The sequence below is a fragment of the Urtica dioica genome, chromosome 12 (genome assembly GCF_054948205.1).
Source record: "Urtica dioica subsp. dioica isolate 48M chromosome 12, U.dioica_male_clone48M_v1_H2, whole genome shotgun sequence".
NCBI classification, from domain to species: Eukaryota; Viridiplantae; Streptophyta; class Magnoliopsida; order Rosales; family Urticaceae; genus Urtica; species Urtica dioica.
The window spans coordinates 21,905,036-21,927,125 of NC_142767.1; the positions used below are offsets into that span (position 1 = coordinate 21,905,036).

Consider the following 22,090-nt stretch of genomic DNA (forward strand, 5'->3'; position numbering starts at 1 on the left):
GGCTGTAAAAAAAAAGTATAATATTATATATCATAGCATATGTCTTATTCATCAACTTGAGATGTATATGTTCATTTATTTGTGTTGTATTTATGGAAAATCTACCAGTGAAAGGATGGGCTTTTTTTTTATAATCAAGGTTTGGTCTATTCACTACCATACATACATATCTTCATTCACGTGTAAATGAGGAATGGGAAAGGAGATATGCTCTGAATTGATATGATTTGGTATATTCATGGTTGATAACGAATCTGGATGATTGAGATTCATTTTTTTTTCTCCTGATCTTTCCATGATTCTATTCTATCCACCTTTCATAAAAAAGAAATGACATGGTAAGAAAGGAAAAAAAAAGTAATAAATTTGATACTAGTCCAGAGAGTATCGATTGGGCTTTGTAGCCCATTATGCATGTTCAGGCCCAAAATATATTGGCTCGTGGTTTAAGAACGAACCATTGGAAGGGATTTAGCAAAAACAGCACTGGAATAATAATTTTTTTTTTTTAAAAACAGCACTGGAATGTCATATTGCAAGTTTCACAAAAGAATAGAAATCCAGATTAAATAATAAAAAATAAATAAAAAATCACTCCTCTTCTTTGCAGGGAAAGAACTCACTTTTCCGAGGAACACCTTTTTTTTTTTTTTAAGGAATCGGAATTCTAGAATTCGGTGTCAAATAAACGGATCGTAAGTTCAGACACCATTCTCCGAGCAAAAGGGATGTAGCTCAAACTATACCTGAAAGTATTATATGCACAACTCAGTAAACAAATAATATATATAAATAAAAAAAAACACTTACCAAACGAGCGCGCATATCTCAATTATGACTGCGATTATTGTTAAGATTTTGCTATGTATCTGCAACAAAGCAAGCAAAAGAGATAATTTACCATCAAAGATTCAAAATATGTACTTTTCCGTTTTCGAACTAAAGAGTTTTTTTTAGTACAAACTAACCAACAGAGCACAAACGAGAGCGAGAACAACACATCCGAGATAAATAGATGTTGCAAATAGTCGGACCGAATCAAACATCATTCTCATTTGATGCCCAACGCCGATGAGGAAGACTGTGCTGGCAAACGGCAATAACTGTCTTAGAACATCGAAAAAAATCTCACCAGCGAAACGAGCTCGAAAATTTTTCACAATGAAATTTGTGTGCGGAGAGAGATTTACCTTCCGACAGCCAACATGTTGCCAAATGTGAACAACAATGCAAATTTGATCGGCTTTGCAAAGACGATAAGCGACTGCAAAGAGAATCAACCCAATGAGATTATGAGTCATGACATGTTTGTTTGCAGATACGTTATTACAACAGAGAGAAGAGATAAAGGAGGAAAGTTTCAACTGTATCATTAACGCAAGGTTGAGTCTGATACAACTGAACTCAACAAACAGCTCTAACTAATCATAATCATATCAAGCTAGCTGGCAAATTATGATTCTCTAACACACTTGCATCATCTTAATCTGATGCTTACACAGTAAGATCAAAATCTCATGAAGTAACACCAAAGTGATTCTTTCTATTCATCAATTGGAACAATTGTATACATTACTAACTCAGTGTGATCCGATTCGCAATGGCCGACTAACAAAACGAAAGTATAATTGCAAAACGAAAAGGTCAACTTTAAGAATATGAAAAATTTGAAGCCGGAAAAAAACGTACCAAGAACATTAAGGCCAATCCAGCGATCAAACATGCAGCGAAAGCGTAAGTTCTCTGAAAAATTCAAAGAGTAGACAAAAAAAAAAGTTCCATAATTTAACTACGGAGAAATCTAGGGTTTGAAGATTTTTTATTTTTTTGACGAATTCGAACCTGCGTGGCGGAGAGAGAGCACAAGCCTTCAGATTCGTCTTCTAGAAAACCTCGTCCTCGTTCTTCTTCTTCGTCGTCGTTCCCTGAGACGAAATGGTTGAGTTTCGACCACATTCTTCTTCGCTTGTCTACTCAAAGGTCTGTCGTTTCAGCGTCAATGGCTTCCCAGAAGATTAGAGAGATGCACAGCGGCTTTGGCTTCTCTTTTTTTCTAAAAAAATTAACTTTTACAGACAGGTAAACGGAAGAAGATGAAGTGATGGCAAGCTTCCTTGTCGTTCAAAATAGACGACATTGTATAATTTTAAACAAATTATTTCAAATTTCATAAGAAGCGTGTTAGAAAAAAAAAAAAAAATCCAGGTATGCAAAAATTATATAATTCTGGACAAAAAAAACATATAGATTGACCAAAATTATTACATTTCCCAAATTCATATAGATTGACCAAAGTTTTATTTATTTATTTATTTTTATTTTAAAAAGGTGTCTAATTAAGAAATTCATGCAAAGATATTGACTTTCATTTTTGAAAAATAAGTTAGTCGGGATCTCTGAATATATGACGATTGATAGAGTAATTCTTAATTATAGTTTCGAGTATGAGTACGTTATCCAACTCAAAATTTGTGGCTTATCAGAACTTCATAAATCCGAGAAATTACTATGTCCAAATTATGTCTTTCTGAACTAGTTGCTTTGGAGTTTAGACACACTTGCCCTTTTTTTTTTTAACAAATGATATTAATTACTTTTATTTTAATATTTTTTTTAATAATGCTTCACATGTACTATACTTTAATATTAAAAGAAGGCATTCATTAGGCAAAAAGCCGTCCGTTGGAACCCTATCAATCAAATACCTTCAAATAAATAGGCCGGGTGTCCAAATCCCTATTTTTAGTGAAAACGACAGATTTTCAGAATACGTCGTTTAGTTAAAAATGATGTCGTATGGGCTTGCCAGAACCAACGCCCGACCCGTTTCCCTCGGCCCATATTATGATCTCCAATCGTAGCCTTCATTGGTATCTTTTCTGTTTCTTCTTCTCCGACTGACTGGGACACAGAGAAACCCTAAAATCTGTAATTCCGATTCGGCGAAGCTCTTGAGACTCGTTGGTCGGACCAGTAGAGGAGAAGAAGATGTCTTCGACTCTCCTGGAAGTGACTCGGTCGGCCCACGAGGAGGTGGAGAGGTTCGAGCGACTCATCGTGAAGGATCTACAGACCGAGCCTGGTTCGTCCAGAGACCGACTCTTACAGAGCCACCGTGTCCGCAACATGATTGACACCATAACCGCCACTTCTGAGAAACTCGTAACGTTTCTTCCCCTGAATCTTCTCATTTTTCTTCTTCCTCTAGATTTCACTTTGTTCTCGAGATTGAGCTTTTTTTCGCGTAGGCATTGTGTTGTTAGGGTTTCCGTGATGTGTTTTGTTGAATTGGCTTCTATTTTGGATGGGATTGTGTTGGAATTGAATAGTTTCATCAAGTACAATGTTTAGTGTTACGCTTCAGTGAATATGTTTGTACTCTATGAGTGCAGGGTCTGAAAATCAAGCTTTAGATGCTCAATTTTCTATGCCTGGTTAGAAATGTGAATATACTTTTATTATCCTGCAGTTGCAGATTTGAGTATCAGAGTTGTGATGATCGTGTTTCACAACATTAGTAACCTAAACAAAATAATGCAGTTTGTTTCATCCTGTGAGTTAAATTATTCGAGTAACAAGATTGAAATTTATCCTTTTATCATCCGTATAACAAGACTGGAACTGAACAATTTGTTTTTCTCAGGTCGAGATTTATGAAGATGAAGATCATGCTAGGGCAGACGAGATTGCTGCTCTTGGAGGCCAAACTGCAGCGGGAATGAATGTGTTCAGTGCATTCTACGATAGATTGAAAGAGGTATCTTCCAGTTTCAGGTCCGCAAAGAGCTGAAATTCTTTAAAGGCCGTAACTTTTGAGTTTTTTGGATTTCCATATTTTTTTTTATTTTTCTTTCTAAGCTTTGAACGTAGTTTTTTTTTTTTTTTTTGTAATGACACTTTTATACATTATATGGTCTTCCGTTGATTGGTAGTGCAGATCCGTGAGTACCACAGGAAGCATCCAGCAGCACGTGTTGTTGATGCCAATGAAGAGTTTGAAGAAATGCTGAAAGAAGAACCAGCAATCGAATTCAGTGGCGAGGTCAGCTTTTGTTTCTCTGTCTCTCCTTGCGTTAAAAAATATAGACATGTTGGTTATTGAATTTTTATTTCCTTTTCAGGAAGCTTTCGGAAGATACGTTGATTTGCACGAAATGTATAACCAGTATATTAATTCAAAGTTTGGGGAGCCTCTTGGGTACACTTCATACATTGATATTTTTTCTCGACCACATAAAATTCCTCGAAAGCTTAAGTTGACAAGGTAAAGCTCTCAGTCCCTTCTCCTTTTGAAAGGTTGTTCGGTTATTTCGTAACTATAACGATTCGTCTTTTCTTGTTGCAGGCAGTACGAAGAATATATTGGGAATCTATTAGAGTATCTGTCATACTTCTTCCAGAGGACAGAGCCCTTGCAAGATATTGATAGAATTTTTTCAAAGGTTTGTTGTGATCTTTTTTCCTGTTTCAGATTTCACAATTTGACTGTTAAATGTTATAATTATGTTCTGTCAAGGTTTGGGAATCTTTTGAATCTCTAAGAGCCTGCTGCTTATGCTGTTCTGTAGGTTGAAACTGAATTTGAAGAACAATGGGAAACTGGTAAGGTTGAAGGATGGGAGAATGAAGCTCAAGGAAATGGACACATTCAAGAAATGAACACTGTGATTGATCTTGATTATTATGGTACAGTTGAAGATCTGATTGAAGTGGGTCCTGAAAAGTTAAAGGAGGTAAGGACAATGATATTTTATGAATAGTTCGTGTTATATTTTATGAAAATAGAGGTTGTTTATCAAGGTGCTATCAAGTTTGATTCCGGGAATCCTAAAGACAATTCCAAAATATATGATCTTAACTGTCAAATTGTTTATGATGGTCCATGCTTCACTTATTTTATCTACTGAACTTCTAGTAGAACTATTGGAAGAGAAGTGGAGCTACTCTCTCTTCTTTTTTCAAAGTCTACTCAGATTTTTGTCAAGTTTCATACTGATATACATTGCATGTATCTATTAAGTCATCACTTTATTTTTAATTTCCCCCTTTGCTAAATTCCTTATTTGCATGTGTCAGGCGTTGGCTGCGCTAGGACTAAAGTCTGGCGGTACGGTTCAGCAACGTGCAGAAAGGCTTCTCCTTACAAAGGTAATTTCCTCGTGTATAAAGTCCAAGCTTCAATCTTTATGACAAAATTTTACCATTTCATGCAAAAAGTTCTCTTGTTTGTTTTCTTGCTGATTGGTTTGAACATATTTGGCTCATTTCCATTTTGTTATTCAGAAGAATTTTGGTTCCTGATGATCATGTGTTTGCTTGAGTAGACGGTGTTCCACTTGTTCATTTAAATTTTTGGCTCCGTTTTATATTAGTAAAAAAGCTAATATTATGCGCTGTCTCTGCAACTGGTCATTCTGTAATTGACTTGTAATCAGCATTTACAAACTTTATTTATTATTATTATTATTTTTTATCTTCTTCCAGAACATCTATATTTAAACTTGAGCAGCCTTTTTTCCTGAGTTTAATGGAGTTCTATTCAGGTCATTTTCTTTTGAATATTCTGAAGCTTCATATTATAAGTTTCATTTAACATGTTCCTACAAATCCCTTTCTTTCTTTTTCTACAGGATACTCCTCTTGAAAAGTTGGATAAGAAACATTTTGCCAAAGGTTCAAGTCGCTCAAAACAAAATGGGGTCGCGGCCACACTGGATAGTAACCTGAAGGAAGTTGCTTTAATGGAAGCAAAAGTAAACAAACTGTGTGAATTACTTGCAGATGTGAGAAACTCTACCTTTTATCACTCGACCCGCTATCTACAACACCCTTTTGCTTCATCTTCTGACTCAGTATGATCTCTTTTGTGTGTTACACAGCCTATCTCCCGAACAAAAGAAAACATTGTCAAGAAGGAGTCTATGACTTACGTTGAAATTGAAGCGGAGCGTGAAGAGGTGATAACATAGTAACAAACCCACTTCTGTATTGAAATTTGAGATCGATACATGCATATCAATTATCTAAAGTTTTTCTATGTTTCTTATATCTTGCAGGAAGAGACACAAGCTGACATAGAAAGCGACGACGATGACCAGCAGATTTACAATCCCCTCAAATTGCCAATGGGTTGGGACGGGAAACCTATACCTTACTGGCTCTACAAGCTTCACGGCCTCGGCCAGGTAAAATAATGAGCATCTTCGTATATTTTCCTCTCCGTGTCTCTCTTTGGGTTTCGCGAGCATAAGACCTCGTGAATTTCTAATTCCGGTGCTCTCAGGAGTTCAAGTGCGAGATATGCGGTAACTACAGCTATTGGGGACGCCGGGCTTTCGAGCGGCATTTCAAGGAATGGCGACATCAACACGGCATGCGTTGCCTCGGGATACCCAACACCAAGAATTTCAACGAGATCACGTCAATTGAGGCATGTGATTGATGATTTTTGTTTTATTTTTTTTTATTTAGACCGTATCTTACTAATCCGCGTGGTAAAATCAACGTAGTCGTGCATGTTTTATTTAACTTTTTAAGTCTCGGTGACTTGTGCAGGAAGCCAAAGAGCTGTGGAAGAGGATTCAAGCACGGCAAGGAGTGAATAAATGGCGTCCGGATCTCGAAGAAGAATACGAAGACAGAGAGGGTAACATCTACAACAAGAAGACATACTCCGATCTCCAGCGTCAAGGACTGATATGAGTGTTTTGACAGCAGAAGAAAAAATAAAAAAGAAGTTTGGACGTACGAGTTAGTTGCAGCTTTCAATCTGATCCTTCTTTTTTATTTTTATTGTATTGTTATTTTATTTTTGGCGGGTAACAAGTATGATAGTGGAATTCTAGTCAGGTTTATAATTCCAAACTTTGTGTATTGGCCCCTATTAATGATCAATGTGAATGTCTTCTTGACAAATTTTAGAAAGACGTCGTTTTTGCATCTTTATGCTTTTTCACTCTAATCTCCCACTTTTTTTTTCACTCTATTCTTCAATTTTTTTTTATTTGCTAAATTTGCCGTGACAATTAGGCATGTTCTATGTAACAATGGGAAGTCCTAAATTTTCATTCCTTCAGCTTGACAAGAACGTAAATGTGGCACTATGGAATATATGAACATGCTTTCCTTTCCACACCTTTTTAAAAATTGATTACAAATGATACATACAACAAAGATTACAATCATCTCAAGCTCGCGCTCTCACAAGACCTCGTAAAGAGAAGCGCCGAGCCGTTCACTCCTCTGAGAACCAACATCCTCGAGTCTACATACGTCCCACAGACGAGCTTGGTCAAGTCAAACATCTCGGGTGGGACTTGGACCCGAACCTCTCTAACTACGTTCTTCGCGAAGCCCGTGTCTTTGCTTAGAGCATCACTGAGATCCAACGTTATCTCGACGTCACTCGACGCAAGCTCGGCCACGGGAAGGCTCGCCGGCAACTCCTTAAACGGGACGATTTTACCCCATCTCTTGTCGGAAAGTTTATGAGACAGGGAGTCCCGCGCGCTCGAGAAACTTCCAGAGCCCTCTTCTTCCTTGAGGTAAAGTTGCTTTCCCGGTTTCACGCTGAACGACGAGTTCGCTTGCATTTTCCCGTGCACGCCGGCTTTGTCGTGAGGCCATTTTTGCCCGACCATGACTTTGAAGTCGACGTCGGAGGCGAAAGAAAGGGTTGTGTCTGAACTCGACGTTTTTGATATCGTTAGATGGGCGTTACAGATGAGAACTCTCGCGGAAGGTTGCCGAAGGGTCAGGCCAATGTGTCTCCCGGTGCAGTACAGCATACGCCATTTTCCCGGTAGTAAATCCAGCCAATTCTGTAAGAAAAAAAAAAAAGAAAGAAAAAAAATAAAGGTAGGTTCGGATTGCCTCAACATTCACCACTCTGATTCACATCTTAAAGAATACAAAAAATTAGGAAAATAACCAACTTAAGCATTTGACATTGCTAAATAACCAACGTTTGATAAATCTTAGGTAAATAGCCACTCTCATACGTAAATCTTAAATAAATAGCCAACGTTTGATATATGAAAATAGCTATTTACCTACGATTTAGGTTTGAAAATAACTATTTACCTGAGATTTACCAAACGCTGGCTATTTAGCAATATCAAATGTTTAAATTGGCTATTTTCCTAATGGTTCTTAATAGTCCCTTAACTATTATACGAGTGGCATTTTGGTCCTAGAGCAAAATGGTTCTCGAAATATTAATTTTGTGGAATTTTATTCATTTTTATATAAAAATAAAAAAGACAATGTTTTGGTTTTTTTTAATATTTTTTTTTATGAAATTCAAAACCTAACTTGCAACTCTTTTTTATTTATTTACGCAATAAACAGTAACTTAATAGTCTTATACCGTTGGCCTTGGATGCGGATTCAACATTTCCATTAGCTCAATGAAATGGGCGAGTCTAGTGCGCTGCAGAATGAGCCCAAAGGAGGACATAGTTAGCATATCTTATCACAAACTTTGCAATCTTGTAAAAAAAAAATCAAATGAGAAATGACCATAACGAGATTATGTCGTCCAGACCTGAGGCTGGCCATAAATGTACTCCTCGGAGATTCGTACAGCAGTTGAGCCAAGACCCCACCTAATGATATCCATGGAAGGGATTATCTTCCACCTAGGTCCGCACAGAAACGGGTGTCTAAGAGCATCTAAGCATCTGCGAAACACTCATCACGGGGACTACAAATCAGCATCGAAATTTCGTACCGATGTTTAGAGCCTTTCAAAACCAGAGTTATACCGTATTCTTTTCGAAGGCATAGGTGCAAGAAGCAAAGACAGAAGGTTCCAACCGGCACCCCAGTTCCTATCAAGGATCTGAATGAATATATATAACAAATATAAGCTCTCAATATAAATATATAACAGAGCAATAGGAGAGTAGCTGAACGTGTATATTTTAGACTTTTATGCGTACTTGGAGTCCAACATTTCCTAAAGGGGAATTCTGGCTGAGCATCGGTAACAAAAATTCACGCAGACATGACGGATCGTTTCCCTGCAATCCCACATCAACATAAATTTATTATTAAGTTCGCTTTGGCAAAAAAGAGCCGACCAAGCGATGTACCTTTGTGAGGAACGACTTGAACTTTGCAAAAGCAGAAGGCTCCATAAGTTCCCTCAACACCATTTTCGCCATCATAAATCCGACGCACCTTCCATCATTCGAAAGAAAAAAAAAAGAGAAGAAATGACGATGAATAGTCTAAAAAAATATACGGAGGATATTCCTTGGTGTTGAGAAAACAGTACCGCATGTCAAAAGCTATCATCATTTGGCGCCTCTTTGTATTCGTGTCCGCCGAACTACCATCCGAACCATCCTCATTAAAGTCAGCGGCGTTTCCTAGTATTCCCACCTGAAAAATAATATAATAAATCACACGGACAAGGTTCACCTAGATGAGAGGAAGAACCAACCATAAGCCTCGATTCTACGATGAATATCAAGAGCTTACTTTAATATGTCTATCGACCGGGCTTATGTGCACATTCTCGAGTCTCAGCTCGGTATGTGCAAGTCCATGGCTATGCAAGTAATTGACCTGAAAGGAAGAACAAATAAAAGAGGCACCACATTTGGGTATTACATAACATCCACTGGAATTCCCAAATAAGAAGAAGAAGAAGATACTTACTCCGATCAAGAGATCTCTCATCAAAATCCTGATAAGCCGTAACTGCCGAGAAACTTCGGGTCCTCCGATCTTGTCATCTCCTACTTTCCTAACAGATTCCTCGTCCAATGCAAGTGTAGCTTCCAAAGTCGGAAGCCAATCCGACTGTTGGAGCCAATGCCTCAAAGAAAAACTGCCATGGTACTGTGATTATCACGGGAAATAAGTATTGCGCGTCCGAGTTTTCGTCTAAATTTTTTTTTAACAGTTCTATCAAGTCAAACGCTGTTGGAAAGAAAAAGCTCGATTGTGAACTTACTCCGTGGACTAGGGTGAACGAGGTCCGGCCACTACTTGTTGCTGAAGAGATGTAACCGTGGACTTGCACCGAGTACGAATGGTACATAAGTCTCTTGCGAACTAGCTTCTTCAGAACCTACCGAAAATAACTATCTAGCTAAGTACAAATTTTGCCACTTCACTGTTCTCTATTTATTGCCTATATTTGGTTCAACTAACTACTATTCCTAACATAAAGATACAAGAAACACTGACCTCGATGGCCCGTCTTCCCCTGCGCTGGGCGTGGACGCTAGTAAGGCGTCGAAGAACGACTTTCGAGTTAAACAATGGACTGAAATTAATATCACCATGTATAAGGTAAAAAAAAAATATTATAGTGAAACTGGAGTTATTAGAAGATTACTAACTAACCTACTAGCATCCTTCACCGCAGCCTCGAAAACTATTTCGTCCGACTACAAAACAACAATGCTAAAACCAATCAAAACCCGTGCCATTAAAAACCCACATAACAAGCTATTTTCAAGAAAGATCAGAAAAAAAAGAACATACAAGTCTCTTCATACCCTTCCACCGAGTCCAACGCTGACGTGGTTGAGAATTCTGAAATCCGAAATTCTGAACCTCGCAACGTGCCCTGAATCTTCCTCGGCCAAATCCGAGGTCGAGCTCCGAGAATTTCCAGCCGGTTCGACTTCCACGGCGTCTTTACTCGCAGAAGCCGAGCATCGGAGAAGCACCGAGCATTTTCTTTTTCGGGCCCAAACGGAATTCCTCCCATCACGGAACCACACAGGACTAGGCCTATTGAGTCCAGTCAGCAAATTGGGCCCACAATAAGCGAGCTCAGTGCTTTCCAGCCTTGGACTCACACCAACTCTGGACAAGGCCATTGATCAAAGCTCTGAACAACATTCACACACACCCAAAAAAAAGGGAAAAAAAAGGTTTTTAGCTATATATTGATACTCAATTTAACAACATATATGCAAAGTTTAAATCTTTTCAGCATTGAAGACGGTCTAACCTCTTAAATCGCTCTAAATTTATCGGTAGCCAAACAAATTTTTTTTAGAGTGTCCGATTGAGACGAGATGAATAAAAAAAGAGACTTTTTGAGAAAGAGACGTACATACCGAGAGCGGAGGAATTGGAAAGTGAAGATTGGAACAAAAATGGGCGTGTCAATGAGTGAAAGTACGAATAATGTGTGTGTTATGTATAGCTATAGAGAGAGAGAGAGAGAGAGAGAGAGAGAGGCGTGTGAGAGTTGCGTGTAAGAAAACGGTGAGAGCGTTTCTAAGCGAGCTCGTCTTATGTCTGTCTGTCTACGTCTCACTCTCGCTCGCGCCTCTCTCTCTCTAAGTATCTGTCTCTCTTGATCCAATCATATGTTCGATTGTGGACCCACTTTCTTGAAGATCTTCCGCGCTAATCGCGCCACGTGGCTTTCCTTTGCAAACTCACGCCGTTGGATCCGACGGCCGCGCTCATTTTTACCGAACTTCTATGCTTGATGAATTTCGGGAAGATACTGTTTTTTATTTTACTTTTTTTTTTAATATATATATATATATATATATATATATATATATATATATATAATAATGTAATTCCAATGCCGTGAAAAACTCTTTAACGGTGCTCTGAAAACTCGTATAGAATATAATTGATTCAATAAATAAATTCTATCCAAAACAAAATCTCATATAAAAAAGGTCTTATAGCTTAATTCTTATGAACAAACTCATATCCAAAACAAATCACAAAGCCTTAACATGCGTATTAATGAAGTACAAATAACATAAGGATTAAAATGAATAGGAAAAAAGAATTAGCCTGGTTTTAACAGAAAAAACAAATGAGTATTTTCATGTGTTGGCCGACTTTTTAATGGTAACCTACCCTTATCAATAAAATTGATTCTATTAAAATTGTATGATTCTACCATGGATTCTTATTCTACACTCTGCATGGGGATGTTAAAGTCATCTTAATTCTCAGATCCAGTCACGCTCTTACAAACAAAATGAGCCGCTGAATTTAAAGCTCTAGGATACATTTATCTTGAATTACGTAATTTTGATACATTTATCTTGTTTCAAATGATGTGTACGTACGTTATAGTCTAAATAAGCACATAAATCATATATAAGATTGTGATATTTAATATGTCTAGTGTATGACGACGCGGCGGCAAGAAGGGCATGAGTTATTGGAAAAGCAGTCAGGCGACGATGCAGCGGTGGTGGAAGAGGTGGGAGCAGTGCGTCCGTACCACACCTCCTTCCGATCGCCCACGAATCGCCGCAAATAAATGGTGATTGAAGTTTTTTTTTCCTTCTCATACAATAAGTGTGAAACGAAATAATAAAAAATACAAATTTTTGCCACATAAACAAAACGACAATCGAGACACAAATTTATCATGCATAATTTTTTTTTTAAATATTTCAAAATAAAGATAATTGTATAACAAATTATTTATTAAAGATCTAAAATACTAATACAAAATAATATTATAAATATAATTTAACTAACAATAATATATATAATATATTACATAGTTAGTATCTAGGTATTGACATGATATTTTAAAATAATACCATGTATAATATATATAACTACGTAATATAATAAATATTAATATGTCTATCATATAATACGTGTATATATATAAATCTATGTATACAATATATTATATAATATAGCATATCTGTGAATATATAGTATATATGAATATATGTATTTTAAACAAAATAACTAAATATGTATATACGTATATAAAAATAACTAAATATGTGCGTGTGTATATATATGTATATAAGTTTGAGCAAAAACAATTTAATATGTACGTAAAAGAGTATACACATTATATTATAGAAGAAAATAATTAAAAAAGATTCTCATGAGTAGGGACAAAGTCAGAAATTCAAGTTAGGGGAGCTAATATGCGAAAAAAAAAAGTTGAGGGGAGGTTGATTTGTAAATTTTTAGAATATAAAAATATATAAAAAAATCAAAAAGGGGAAAAAATGCAAACAAAAAATGTTTTTGTGGTATTAAGATTACCTCTATTAAGATTACCTCATTTTAAGGGTAACTAGTTAATCACATTTCTGAAAATGTTTTTTTTAACATTAACTCACACCAAACAATATAATTTTTAAGATTCCTAAAAATATGATTAACATTACCCCCAACCAAAAACACCATTTGGAAAAAAAAAAATTTAGTCTTGTTTATCCTCAAGCTTAAGTTTTATCCTCATTATCTATAATTAAATATCTATCATATTATTTATCAAACTTAAGAAAATCTCTACCAGTTTAATTACCTCACAGAATTCCGATTATCCTTTAATATACAAAAACAAGATTATCCTCACAGTTTAAAGATCGTCTATTGTACGACGACGCGGCGACAACAAGGACATGAGTTACGAGAGAGCAGCCAGGCGGAGAGGCAGCGGCGGTGGAAGAGGTGGTAGCAATGCGTGCGCACCACCTCCTTCCGACCGCCCGCGAACCTCCGCAAACAAATGGCGCACGTCTGGTCCACGCGGAAACGCCGCTTCACGCGCTTGAGCTGAGCCTTCATCAACGAACCGTAGCACGGCTCGGGGACTTTGGTCTCGAAACACTCGTCTCCCCCGGCCCGGTACGGCCCCACGATCCACACCTGGAAATACAGCACTCTGGCGCTCGGGAACTTCACCGCGGCGTCGCTTTCGCAGTCGCGCAGCCACGGCCCCATCGGCGGCAGCAGGACCTCCGGCAGCCGCCACGGCACGTCGGAGAACATCTCGGCGACCGTCGAGAAGTCGAAGCCCCGGCGCTCCGCCGCTCGCTCCCGCTTGAAGAGGCACGTCACCCGCGTCCTCGCCGCGGCCCGGGCGTAGTTCACGTACTTCGCCGTGACGATCAGGTATTCCTTCCCGTCTTCCGGCGCCGCCGCCGCCGGCGGACGACGGCGCGGCGGCGTTTCTCTCACCCGCAGCGACGTGAAGTACCTCTCGCCTTCGATCCATCGATCGATAATGCCGCGATCGTCGTGTAGCTTGTACATCATATAACTTGGTGCCATATTCTCTATTAACTATAGTTGATCACTGTCGCCTTTGGTGTGGTTTGGTCAGCGGCGACTTCGTCTAAACCCTATTTGTGTTTTTACCTTAACCACGTACGTATTATATCCCTATTATGTATCTATTTAATCCGATTCTATGAAGGTATTTGTGTAAATTTTGAAGTATGTATAAGCTTCTTAGTGGGTCATGTGTTATTAACTGATAGAATAGCCCAATAAATAAATAAGGCCCAATATTGCGATCCACAAATTAAACTGGATCTAATAAGCCCCGCGTAAGCACTTCAACCGTCATATAGACCATTGTGGATGACGTGTTCAGCTCTCATTGGTTCACACCGCGCTACTCAAATAAAACCCACAAAGCCCGCCAATGACATCCAAGTAATTTAGCGTCAAACCCCGAGGGTAATCTCGTCTCGCAGATTAAAAATGAACCCTCGAATCAAATCAAACCAAAGTCATCTTTGAGTCTGTTAATAAAAAAAAAAAAAAAAAAAACCCCAACAAACGAGCTTTTGTTTTTCTCGCTCTCTCGCTCTATCTCACGCACACACAAACACACACACTTAAGACATTGATGCGATTTTACACATTTATCCTCACCGGAGCAACCGAACTATTCCGATCTCCGACCTCCGGCGATTCCTCCCTCCGTAGCTAGGGTTTCGTCGATGCATCGTCTTTTAGGTCGTAATTAGGGTTTCGGATTCCGGAATCTGAAGAAAGAGTCGGGATTCAGAGAGAGCGAGCGCGTTCGGATTCTTGGCGGCGGAGAGGGAGGCGATGCCGAGGAGTTCGAGGCACAAGTCGAGCAAGCACAGCTCGAAGGAGTCGGCGAGGGAGTACTCAGACTCCGAGAAGGATTCGTCGAAGGATCGGAGAGTGAAGTACAGCGACGGAGTTAGGGTTTCCAGCGATAAGCGTAAGGATAAAGACTATGGCGGCGGAGAATATACTGCGTCGGAGGATTACAGCTCGTCTTCGAAGCGGCGGAAAGAGCGAGCCTCCGCGGCGGAGGACAGGTGGAACGGCGGAGGAGATGAAGACCGCCGCGAGAAGAAGAAGGCTTCGTCGGATTCGAGGAGCAAGAGGAGAGAGGACAGTGTAGGGCTCTACGACGAGGTCGATGTGAAGAAAAGTGAGGGAAGGCACAGAGACAAGGATTCGGGCAGAAAGGAAGGTCGGGACAGGGAAAAGGAAAGGGAAAGGGACAGAGATGGCGCGACGGAGAGGAGGAACAAGGATAATACTGGTAAGAGGTAACTCGGTGGCAGAGTGCTAAATTTATTGCTAAACATCGATGCCTTTTGATTTCTCTATAAGTTTCTTCATTTTTGTTTAGGGTTCTTATGGTTACTTAGTTTTGAAAGTGCATAGTCAAACGAAACCAAAGCAGTTTTACTCTTTGAATCTTTGAAACTACCATTTGTTGCTGTTGAAGCATTGTGTAAAAGTATTTCTTTATTAATTATAACTTTTTCTAGTTTTGAAAAGCATATTATTTCTCAAGATGTTTTTTCTTTTGGTACCTGAAAATGTACCTGTAACAGGTTTTAAGAGATGTCAAGCTGCACGGTTTTATTTGTTTTGTTTATTTTTAATATTCTGTATTTTATGCTAACAAGATGCAAAAGATCTATTTCTCTTACATTGAACATCAAATATTTACATAGCGACTGCAAATAAACTTTTGGGCCGTGTAGAGTAGTTTATGAAACTAATAAGAAAAGAGTAGATTGTAGAAGTACTTTAAGAATGTAGAGTACAAGATCTTGAAAAATCCATTTGTTGGATTTCACTTTGGTAGACAGGCTTAGTCGTAGTCAATTAACTAGCTTTCGTCTAATACTCTTTTTTTCTCTGTAATGTCGCTTTGGTATACCTCAAAAAATTTTATAATATTAATTGTATTTATGTAAATTGAAAAAAGATCTAAACTTATTTTCTCTACTGACATGTAAGATCAGCTAAGCCAAGGGTGTACTATTTCTAGGTATGTGGTCAATATAGGTGTGTAGTCGGGTAACATCATCAATATAATCTTGGAAGCTAGTTTACATCACAACGTATTTTTTAATGGCTGCCTATGCCATATTATTTTTGTTTTGAATGTAAAACTTTTTTATGACTCAAACCCATAACCTTGGTTTTGTTGGATGTGCTTATCCTTGAGCTGACGTTTTTGCTGTTGTTGTAATGACTTCCTTCATGTTATCCTATTGTTTGGCTTGGTTAAGATTGGGGATATATTGATTCTTTCTGTTGATTTCCTTTTGTTGAATGTTCACTTTTACTAGGCTTTCTGTTTTTCTTAGATGTGAAATGGGAAATTCTTTATCATGGTATTGTATGGATTGGTTTCCCTTTTCTCAGTCATTAATTGTTGGTTTCCTTTATTTGGTAGGTGTGGAGTATGTTTTCACCACCTCATCATATCTTTGCATTCTCTTTGTATTTTTTTCTAATGTGTTTAGATTGTCTCCTTTAAATTCTCAATAATTAGCTGTAAAGCCTTTTGATGGCATCGTTAATTCAGAAAGAAGAAAGGTTGTAGATGCACTGCAATCAATAATGCCAAAATATCTGTTATAAGAAAATAGAAAAAGCATCTTTCTTTATGTGGAATATATTTGTTGATAGACTTTGCTTCTCAATTTAATCGTCTTCATTGTGGTCTCGCAGATTTGAATATGCGAGGTGATTCAGAGAGTCCTGAACCAGATGACCAGCTTGAAAGAAGAATGAGGAAACGAAGAGATTCTATTGATTTGGATAAGCATCACGATGATATAGGCGAACTTAGTGACAGAAGATTATCCTCTAGGGATGATACTGGGAAGGATGGAAGGCAGAAAGATGATAAACGCAAAGAGGAGAGATACAAAGAGAAACCTCGAGAAGACATTGATAGGGAAAGCAAGCATCGTGAAGAAAGACATGGTACAAAAGATCACCCTAGCAGCAGATCTGAAGATAAGCATGTGAAGGATGAGAAGGACATCATAGAAGTGCAAGAAAAGAGGTCTGAGCGCAAAGGGGAGAGTGACCGGGATCGTGATCGCCATCGTGATTTGAACTCTGATCGTGATCGTGATCGTGATCGGGATCGGGTTCGTGAACGCCATCATGATCGAGAGCGTGATTATGAACGTGACCGAGGCCGTGATCGAGATTATGATCGTGATCACGATTGGGATTGGGATATGGATGGAGATCGCGACCGTGATCGCGATCGTGATCGTGACCGTGATAGGGAACGCAATCGAGATAGTGAGCGTGACCGTGAACGTGACCGTGATAGGGAACGCAATCGAGATAGTGAGCGTGACCGTGACCGTGACCGTGACCGAGACCGAGACAGAGAACGCGATCGCGACCGGGACAGAGATTACGACCGAGATCATGATCAAGACTACGACCGAGATCATGATCGAACTTCTAGATATAAGGATAGCAGCAGGGGGAAGCGAAGGTCTCCCGATGATCGTGATGATTATATTGATGTTCCTTCTAGGAGTGCCAAATCGCTTTACGCCAATGTGGAAAAGAAGTCTCTAAGTGGGGATCGAGTTGAATCAGATGCTAATAAAGGAAGATCTCAATCACAACAAGCTCATGTAGACTCCATTGTGAGTAACGAAAAGCCGAGGAGTTCCCCCAGCACCAGTCCTCATGTTGGGTTAGATGAGTCCAGGTACTCTTATCCCTTTCTTTCCTCGCTCTTTCCTTTTTTTGGTGTAATGAGTGGACAAGGCGCCATTAGATGTTTGTGCCGACTTTCAAGTTATGTTTATTGGGCTTTAAATGACACATGAACTACTAATGAAACTTAAGATATGCTCGAATGCATTGATTAGGAAGCTTAGAGGTCTTGGAATCTATGTTAGTGTTATGCTGTATTCACTTGCCCTGTTGTATTTAAAGAGTCCGAGAACACTTTAATTTTTTTTTATATATAACTCGAACAGCGTGCTTAAGGGAGTTTCCTTGAACTATTCTTTCTAAGAGCTTCTGATGTAGATCTGTATTTTTTACCTGACCGTGTTTTTTATGCATTTCCATTCTTGCCAAGTCTAATCTTTTAAGTTGCCCTCCATGTCGATATTTACTTTCTTTTTTTTCTTCAGTTATTTATGTAGATGCATAGAGAATGTATACTCAGTTTTAGTGTAATACTTCTACTCGTATAATATAGACGAATCATTAATTAGAGTCTGACATATGAATGTTATCACGAATCAGTCTGACCTTCGACCAAAGTATAGGATTTTAAGCTGGTCCAGTTTTTTAATGTATAAAATGCTGATAATGGTGCACATAATATTTTTCCAAGCCTATCTATCTGACCCAATTGTAAAACTTAATTAAATTTTCGTTTTTTTTTTTTTTTACAGGAATCTCAATGCAGAAGATTCAAAATACAAGGATTATGCGGCAGAGCAGAGGTCCAAATCACTTGGTCCGAAAGAGGTGTCCGGCGTTTCAGGAGCGTTGGAAATGGGTTCCAAGTATAGATCTACGGAGAAACCTACTAAAATAGATGACAACAATGGAGGGGAGCTTTCAAATGAGAAATCTTCTAGCTCTAAAGCTTCTCCTTTGGGCTTGATAGAGAGATCTCCTTCAACGTCAAGTATCGACCGTAGATACACAAATAGAAGCGGTGCTAGGCGCAGCCTTGACATTGAAGAAACGGTCCGGAGAAGCGGTGCCGATAACAGGGATTTCTCAAACTCTGATGACAGAGTGGGTCGAGATTTGCCATCGGAAAAGCCTCTGGCCGGCGAATCCTCTCCGGTTGATTCGTCCGTTTATAATAATAGATCGAATCAAGGTAACTCGTCTTTGATCCCTCCACAATCGGCTTTCAGGACTGGAGGGGACAGCCCGTTTCTTAGTTCATCACTGGAAGATGATAACAGAATGAATTACAATTCGCGTTACCACCGAAGAAGCGTTGATCCAAATATGGGTGGAAGAGGTCATAATAGTAATACTTGGAGGGCCGTTCCAAACTGGGCTTCTCCGATACCAAACGGGCTGTTTCCGTTCCAACACGGCCCACCTGGAGGTTTCCAGGGAATGATGCCACAGTTTCCTGGTCCGCTCTTTGCAGTCAGATCTTCGATGGAGCTCAGTCACGCTGGGATTCCATATCATCTTCCTGATGCCGACAGATTTCCCAATCATTTGAGACCGCTTGGGTGGCCAAATATGATGGATGGCTCTGGGCCTTCTCATATGCATGGATGGGACGGAAGTAACGGTGTCTTTAGGGACGATCCTCATATGTACGCGTCAGCCGAGTGGGATCAGAACAGACATTCGATGAATAGCCGGGGAAGGGAATCCAGCGTTGATCCATGGAAAGGACAGAACGGTGATGCGAAAAGGGACTTGATATCCCCATCATCGCACAAAGACGATCATCATCCCGCACAGGCCTCTGCGGAGGATAGCTTGGCTGCTCAGGTGGGTCTGATATTGGGCGAAGATACTCGCGAGCATGGGATTCAGGGAAAATCTTCCGAAATAAGGCCCGGTGTAGCAACCTCTGCAGAAGAGTCTCTGCCTAAGGTCACCCATGAGAAGAAACTTGATTCTTCCAAATCTTTGAAGGATGACATTACCTATGTGAGCCGTTATTACCTCTCTAAGCTTGACATATCTGTGGAACTTGCCCCTCCGGACTTGTATAACAAATGCATGAGTTTACTTCATATTGAACAAAGTACGATCTCGGACAAAGAGACCACCAGGCCGTTAATGTCGAAGGTACCTTCAGAAAACTTATTTTTTCATTTATCTTTATTGTATAAATGAGTACTGAACCTTTTTTTTTTCTTTTTCTTTTTATGTTCCTTCTGATGTCATAGGACGTTTTAAGGGCAGGAGTAAACTTATCCAAAAGCTCATGGGTTTCCTCACACATACCTGCCATTAAGGATTCAGTCTTTCAGGTAATAGAGCTACAATAGATGTTGGTGCTGATGTACATTATCATTGTCGAATGATTTCATTTTTTTTTTTTTAATTTTTTGAAAATTTCATATTGGAAGAAATGCAACTAAATTTATCTCACATTTCCCTCTTGGTATACCGTATTTTGGAGGGAAAGGAGGATAATTTTTATATTCTCTATTGATGGGTAATTCGAGGCAGAGAAATTAATTTTCTATCATTTGGTTTTGGTTGACATTATTTGTCATGTTTTGCAGAGAGCTATGGACCTTTACAATAAACAGAGAGTTGAATCCGGACGCAAACCAGTATCGTCAAAAAGAGCATCAGATGTCATATCGGAACCCAAACACGATGCAATTTCCGCATCAAGACCGGAGAGGATGGACGAGCAGGTAGATCAAAACATGGAAGAAGTTGATGAACCAATCCCAGCTCCGGACACAGAAATGGTGGACGCCCCAAATCCAAACCCAGACACCGAGATTGTCGAAGCCGATTCAGCTCCCGTTCCGCAGGAGGAGAAAATGGATGATGTGGTTTTACCGTCCTCTCCCGAATTGCAGAGCCGCGATCCTGTTTGTATCCCGAAATTGGAAGTGCCGGCCGAAGATAATGTCCTAGACAATCTCGCCGAGCCTCAGGCCGTTTCAGGCGTGGTCAAAGTGGAAGCTTCGTCTCTCGATCCGGCGGCGAAATTAGAGGATTTAAGTGCTGATGACGGGTTTGAGTCTCTCAACGACTTGCCCGGTGATGATGACCTGGTCGGGATTTGCAAGACCGATGATTTGGTTGGTTCACTCAAGGATTATGAGGTGATGTCAGAGTCAAATGATTATGAGTCGGTAAATTTAAGTCGGATACATCATTCTCCTGAAAGTACACATTGAGACAATTTCTTTATCCCTCATCTTTTTTATTTGCCCTTTTTGGTAAGTTGGCCTTTTTTTTTGCTTTTTCCCATTTCTTGTTGCTTTTTTCTATTTAGCAAGGAAATAAAACTATTATATGCTTCTTCTTGTTTTTTCTCAATTTCGTTTGGCCATCTTCTCTTACAAAATCTTTTGCTCTTTTCTTCCCTGTGGTTTTATTTTTCTGGGTTAAAGTCCGCAGATTTGGCTCTTTTTCCCGTTACATTTCTTGCACCAGTTGATCTGATATCTGCTTTTTTTTTTTCTATCTCATCCATTTCCTAATTTGAGCAAAATTCTCTTTTTCTCGCTTAATATTGAAAAGAAAATTGTAGCCTTTCTGGGTTGTCTATAAAATGTGATTTTTGTTAAGGCATCATTGAGTTTCTTATTTGAAATCGATTTTTAGGCTAGGAAAATAGGATAGATACCCTGTAGACAATCTTTTATCAAAGTGTTTGTTTACTGATGTTTTGTTTTCCATACTTTAAATTACGAGGGTTCATTTTTCTTTTCTTTTTTTCCCTTCTACGGTGCAAAGGTCGTCAAAGAATCGTACGTCATATTTATTTCTTAGGAAACGTAGTATACTTTTATGATTAGTGTCGGGGCTTATGGTCAAGTATTTGGGAGCCTTGCACGAATAGATATTCTATTAAATTTTGAGTAGGTTAAATTTTTGAATACTTCGAATTTTTAAATATTATGTGTGTATATATATATATATTTTTAATTTTCAGACTAACGAAACTGTAAACCAAATATGTTTATAAATGTTTTTGAAAGAAGGTACGGAATATTCTTTCTTCGACAAAATTACCAAATATAACCTCTGCCATTCTCATACTGATTGAAAAATACAGTCTCAAGGAAAAAAAAAAATATTAGTAGCCAAAATTTTGTCCAACAAAGCAGCAAACACTTGCACTTCAGAGTGACACCAAAGCGACCAAACTACACTCTTATCTGCAAATGAACAACTCAACCACAGTTTGACATGACTTTAATTTCAACTTTACGCCAAAAGCTGAATTTGACAAAAAAAAAAAATAGTATTAAGTCATTTGTATAAATACAATTTTACCTTCAATAATTAATGTTAACAAAACAAAAAGAAAACTCAAATTTCATAGATGTCAATAACAGATATCAATTGTTAACATCATGTTGTGGTAAAA

General features: G+C 38.8%; 4 protein-coding genes across 7 annotated transcripts; 2 read left to right on the forward strand and 2 right to left on the reverse strand.

Annotated features, from left to right (window-relative positions):
• Positions 1-374: 374 nt before the first annotated feature.
• Positions 375-2,172, reverse strand: LOC149380371 (Got1/Sft2-like vescicle transport protein family). Of its 2 annotated transcripts, none has more exons than XM_089603520.1 (6): positions 1,843-2,172; positions 1,690-1,743; positions 1,191-1,264; positions 969-1,086; positions 811-869; positions 375-746 (listed from the first exon to the last, which is right to left on the reverse strand). In XM_089603520.1, the coding sequence occupies exons 1-6, from the start codon at positions 1,954-1,956 to the stop codon at positions 668-670; spliced, it is 498 nt and encodes a 165-aa protein (XP_089459646.1). In that variant the 5' UTR covers positions 1,957-2,172; the 3' UTR covers positions 375-667. The 2 variants fall into 2 exon arrangements, with proteins under 2 accessions (XP_089459646.1, XP_089459645.1); XM_089603519.1 differs by having other exon boundaries at positions 969-1,107.
• Positions 2,173-2,875: 703 nt separating this feature from the next.
• On the forward strand, positions 2,876-6,924 carry ATO (splicing factor-like protein). The gene is made up of 12 exons (XM_089602527.1): positions 2,876-3,162; positions 3,644-3,757; positions 3,938-4,042; positions 4,122-4,264; positions 4,346-4,442; positions 4,569-4,733; positions 5,077-5,148; positions 5,631-5,783; positions 5,880-5,957; positions 6,057-6,185; positions 6,284-6,434; positions 6,560-6,924. The coding sequence occupies exons 1-12, from the start codon at positions 2,989-2,991 to the stop codon at positions 6,700-6,702; spliced, it is 1,524 nt and encodes a 507-aa protein (XP_089458653.1). The 5' UTR covers positions 2,876-2,988; the 3' UTR covers positions 6,703-6,924.
• On the reverse strand, positions 6,781-11,198 carry ORG1 (OBP3-responsive protein 1). Of its 2 annotated transcripts, none has more exons than XM_089602525.1 (14): positions 11,085-11,198; positions 10,515-10,852; positions 10,360-10,403; positions 10,201-10,279; positions 9,965-10,081; positions 9,667-9,849; positions 9,487-9,573; positions 9,281-9,387; positions 9,096-9,183; positions 8,943-9,023; positions 8,766-8,842; positions 8,546-8,681; positions 8,369-8,431; positions 6,781-7,820 (listed from the first exon to the last, which is right to left on the reverse strand). In XM_089602525.1, the coding sequence occupies exons 2-14, from the start codon at positions 10,839-10,841 to the stop codon at positions 7,182-7,184; spliced, it is 2,028 nt and encodes a 675-aa protein (XP_089458651.1). In that variant the 5' UTR covers positions 10,842-10,852; positions 11,085-11,198; the 3' UTR covers positions 6,781-7,181. The 2 variants fall into 2 exon arrangements, with proteins under 2 accessions (XP_089458651.1, XP_089458652.1); XM_089602526.1 differs by lacking the exon at positions 11,085-11,198 and adding an exon at positions 10,976-11,056.
• A 3,312-nt stretch (positions 11,199-14,510) lies between these two features.
• LOC149380374 (LOW protein: zinc finger CCCH domain protein) lies at positions 14,511-21,020 on the forward strand. 2 transcript variants are annotated; one of them, XM_089602579.1, is made up of 5 exons: positions 14,511-15,292; positions 16,723-17,734; positions 18,435-19,815; positions 19,917-20,000; positions 20,259-21,020. In XM_089602579.1, exons 1-5 carry the CDS (start codon positions 14,824-14,826, stop codon positions 20,889-20,891), a joined length of 3,579 nt encoding a protein of 1,192 aa, XP_089458705.1. In that variant the 5' UTR covers positions 14,511-14,823; the 3' UTR covers positions 20,892-21,020. The 2 variants fall into 2 exon arrangements, with proteins under 2 accessions (XP_089458705.1, XP_089458706.1); XM_089602580.1 differs by having other exon boundaries at positions 15,004-15,299.
• Positions 21,021-22,090: the final 1,070 nt, after the last annotated feature.

What these genes read in the sequence shown, in the direction of transcription:
- LOC149380371 (XM_089603519.1), bottom strand. Translation starts at nt 1,956, where the DNA reads ATGTGGTCGAAACTCAACCATTTCGTCTCAGGGAACGACGACGAAGAA. An exon ending in GCTCTCTCTCCGCCACGCAG is followed by an intron (nt 1,744 to 1,842) that starts GTTCGAATTCGT and finishes TGAATTTTTCAG; the next exon opens with AGAACTTACGCTTTCGCTGC. An exon ending in GATTGGCCTTAATGTTCTTG is followed by an intron (nt 1,265 to 1,689) that starts GTACGTTTTTTT and finishes TTCTCTTTGCAG; the next exon opens with TCGCTTATCGTCTTTGCAAA.
- ATO (XM_089602527.1), top strand. Translation starts at nt 2,989, where the DNA reads ATGTCTTCGACTCTCCTGGAAGTGACTCGGTCGGCCCACGAGGAGGTG. An exon ending in CCGCCACTTCTGAGAAACTC is followed by an intron (nt 3,163 to 3,643) that starts GTAACGTTTCTT and finishes TGTTTTTCTCAG; the next exon opens with GTCGAGATTTATGAAGATGA. An exon ending in CGAAAGCTTAAGTTGACAAG is followed by an intron (nt 4,265 to 4,345) that starts GTAAAGCTCTCA and finishes TTCTTGTTGCAG; the next exon opens with GCAGTACGAAGAATATATTG.
- ORG1 (XM_089602525.1), bottom strand. Translation starts at nt 10,841, where the DNA reads ATGGCCTTGTCCAGAGTTGGTGTGAGTCCAAGGCTGGAAAGCACTGAG. An exon ending in ATGATAGCTTTTGACATGCG is followed by an intron (nt 9,184 to 9,280) that starts GTACTGTTTTCT and finishes GAATGATGGAAG; the next exon opens with GTGCGTCGGATTTATGATGG. An exon ending in ATGCCTTCGAAAAGAATACG is followed by an intron (nt 8,682 to 8,765) that starts GTATAACTCTGG and finishes AGTGTTTCGCAG; the next exon opens with ATGCTTAGATGCTCTTAGAC.
- LOC149380374 (XM_089602579.1), top strand. Translation starts at nt 14,824, where the DNA reads ATGCCGAGGAGTTCGAGGCACAAGTCGAGCAAGCACAGCTCGAAGGAG. An exon ending in CCAGGCCGTTAATGTCGAAG is followed by an intron (nt 19,816 to 19,916) that starts GTACCTTCAGAA and finishes CTGATGTCATAG; the next exon opens with GACGTTTTAAGGGCAGGAGT. An exon ending in TTAAGGATTCAGTCTTTCAG is followed by an intron (nt 20,001 to 20,258) that starts GTAATAGAGCTA and finishes CATGTTTTGCAG; the next exon opens with AGAGCTATGGACCTTTACAA.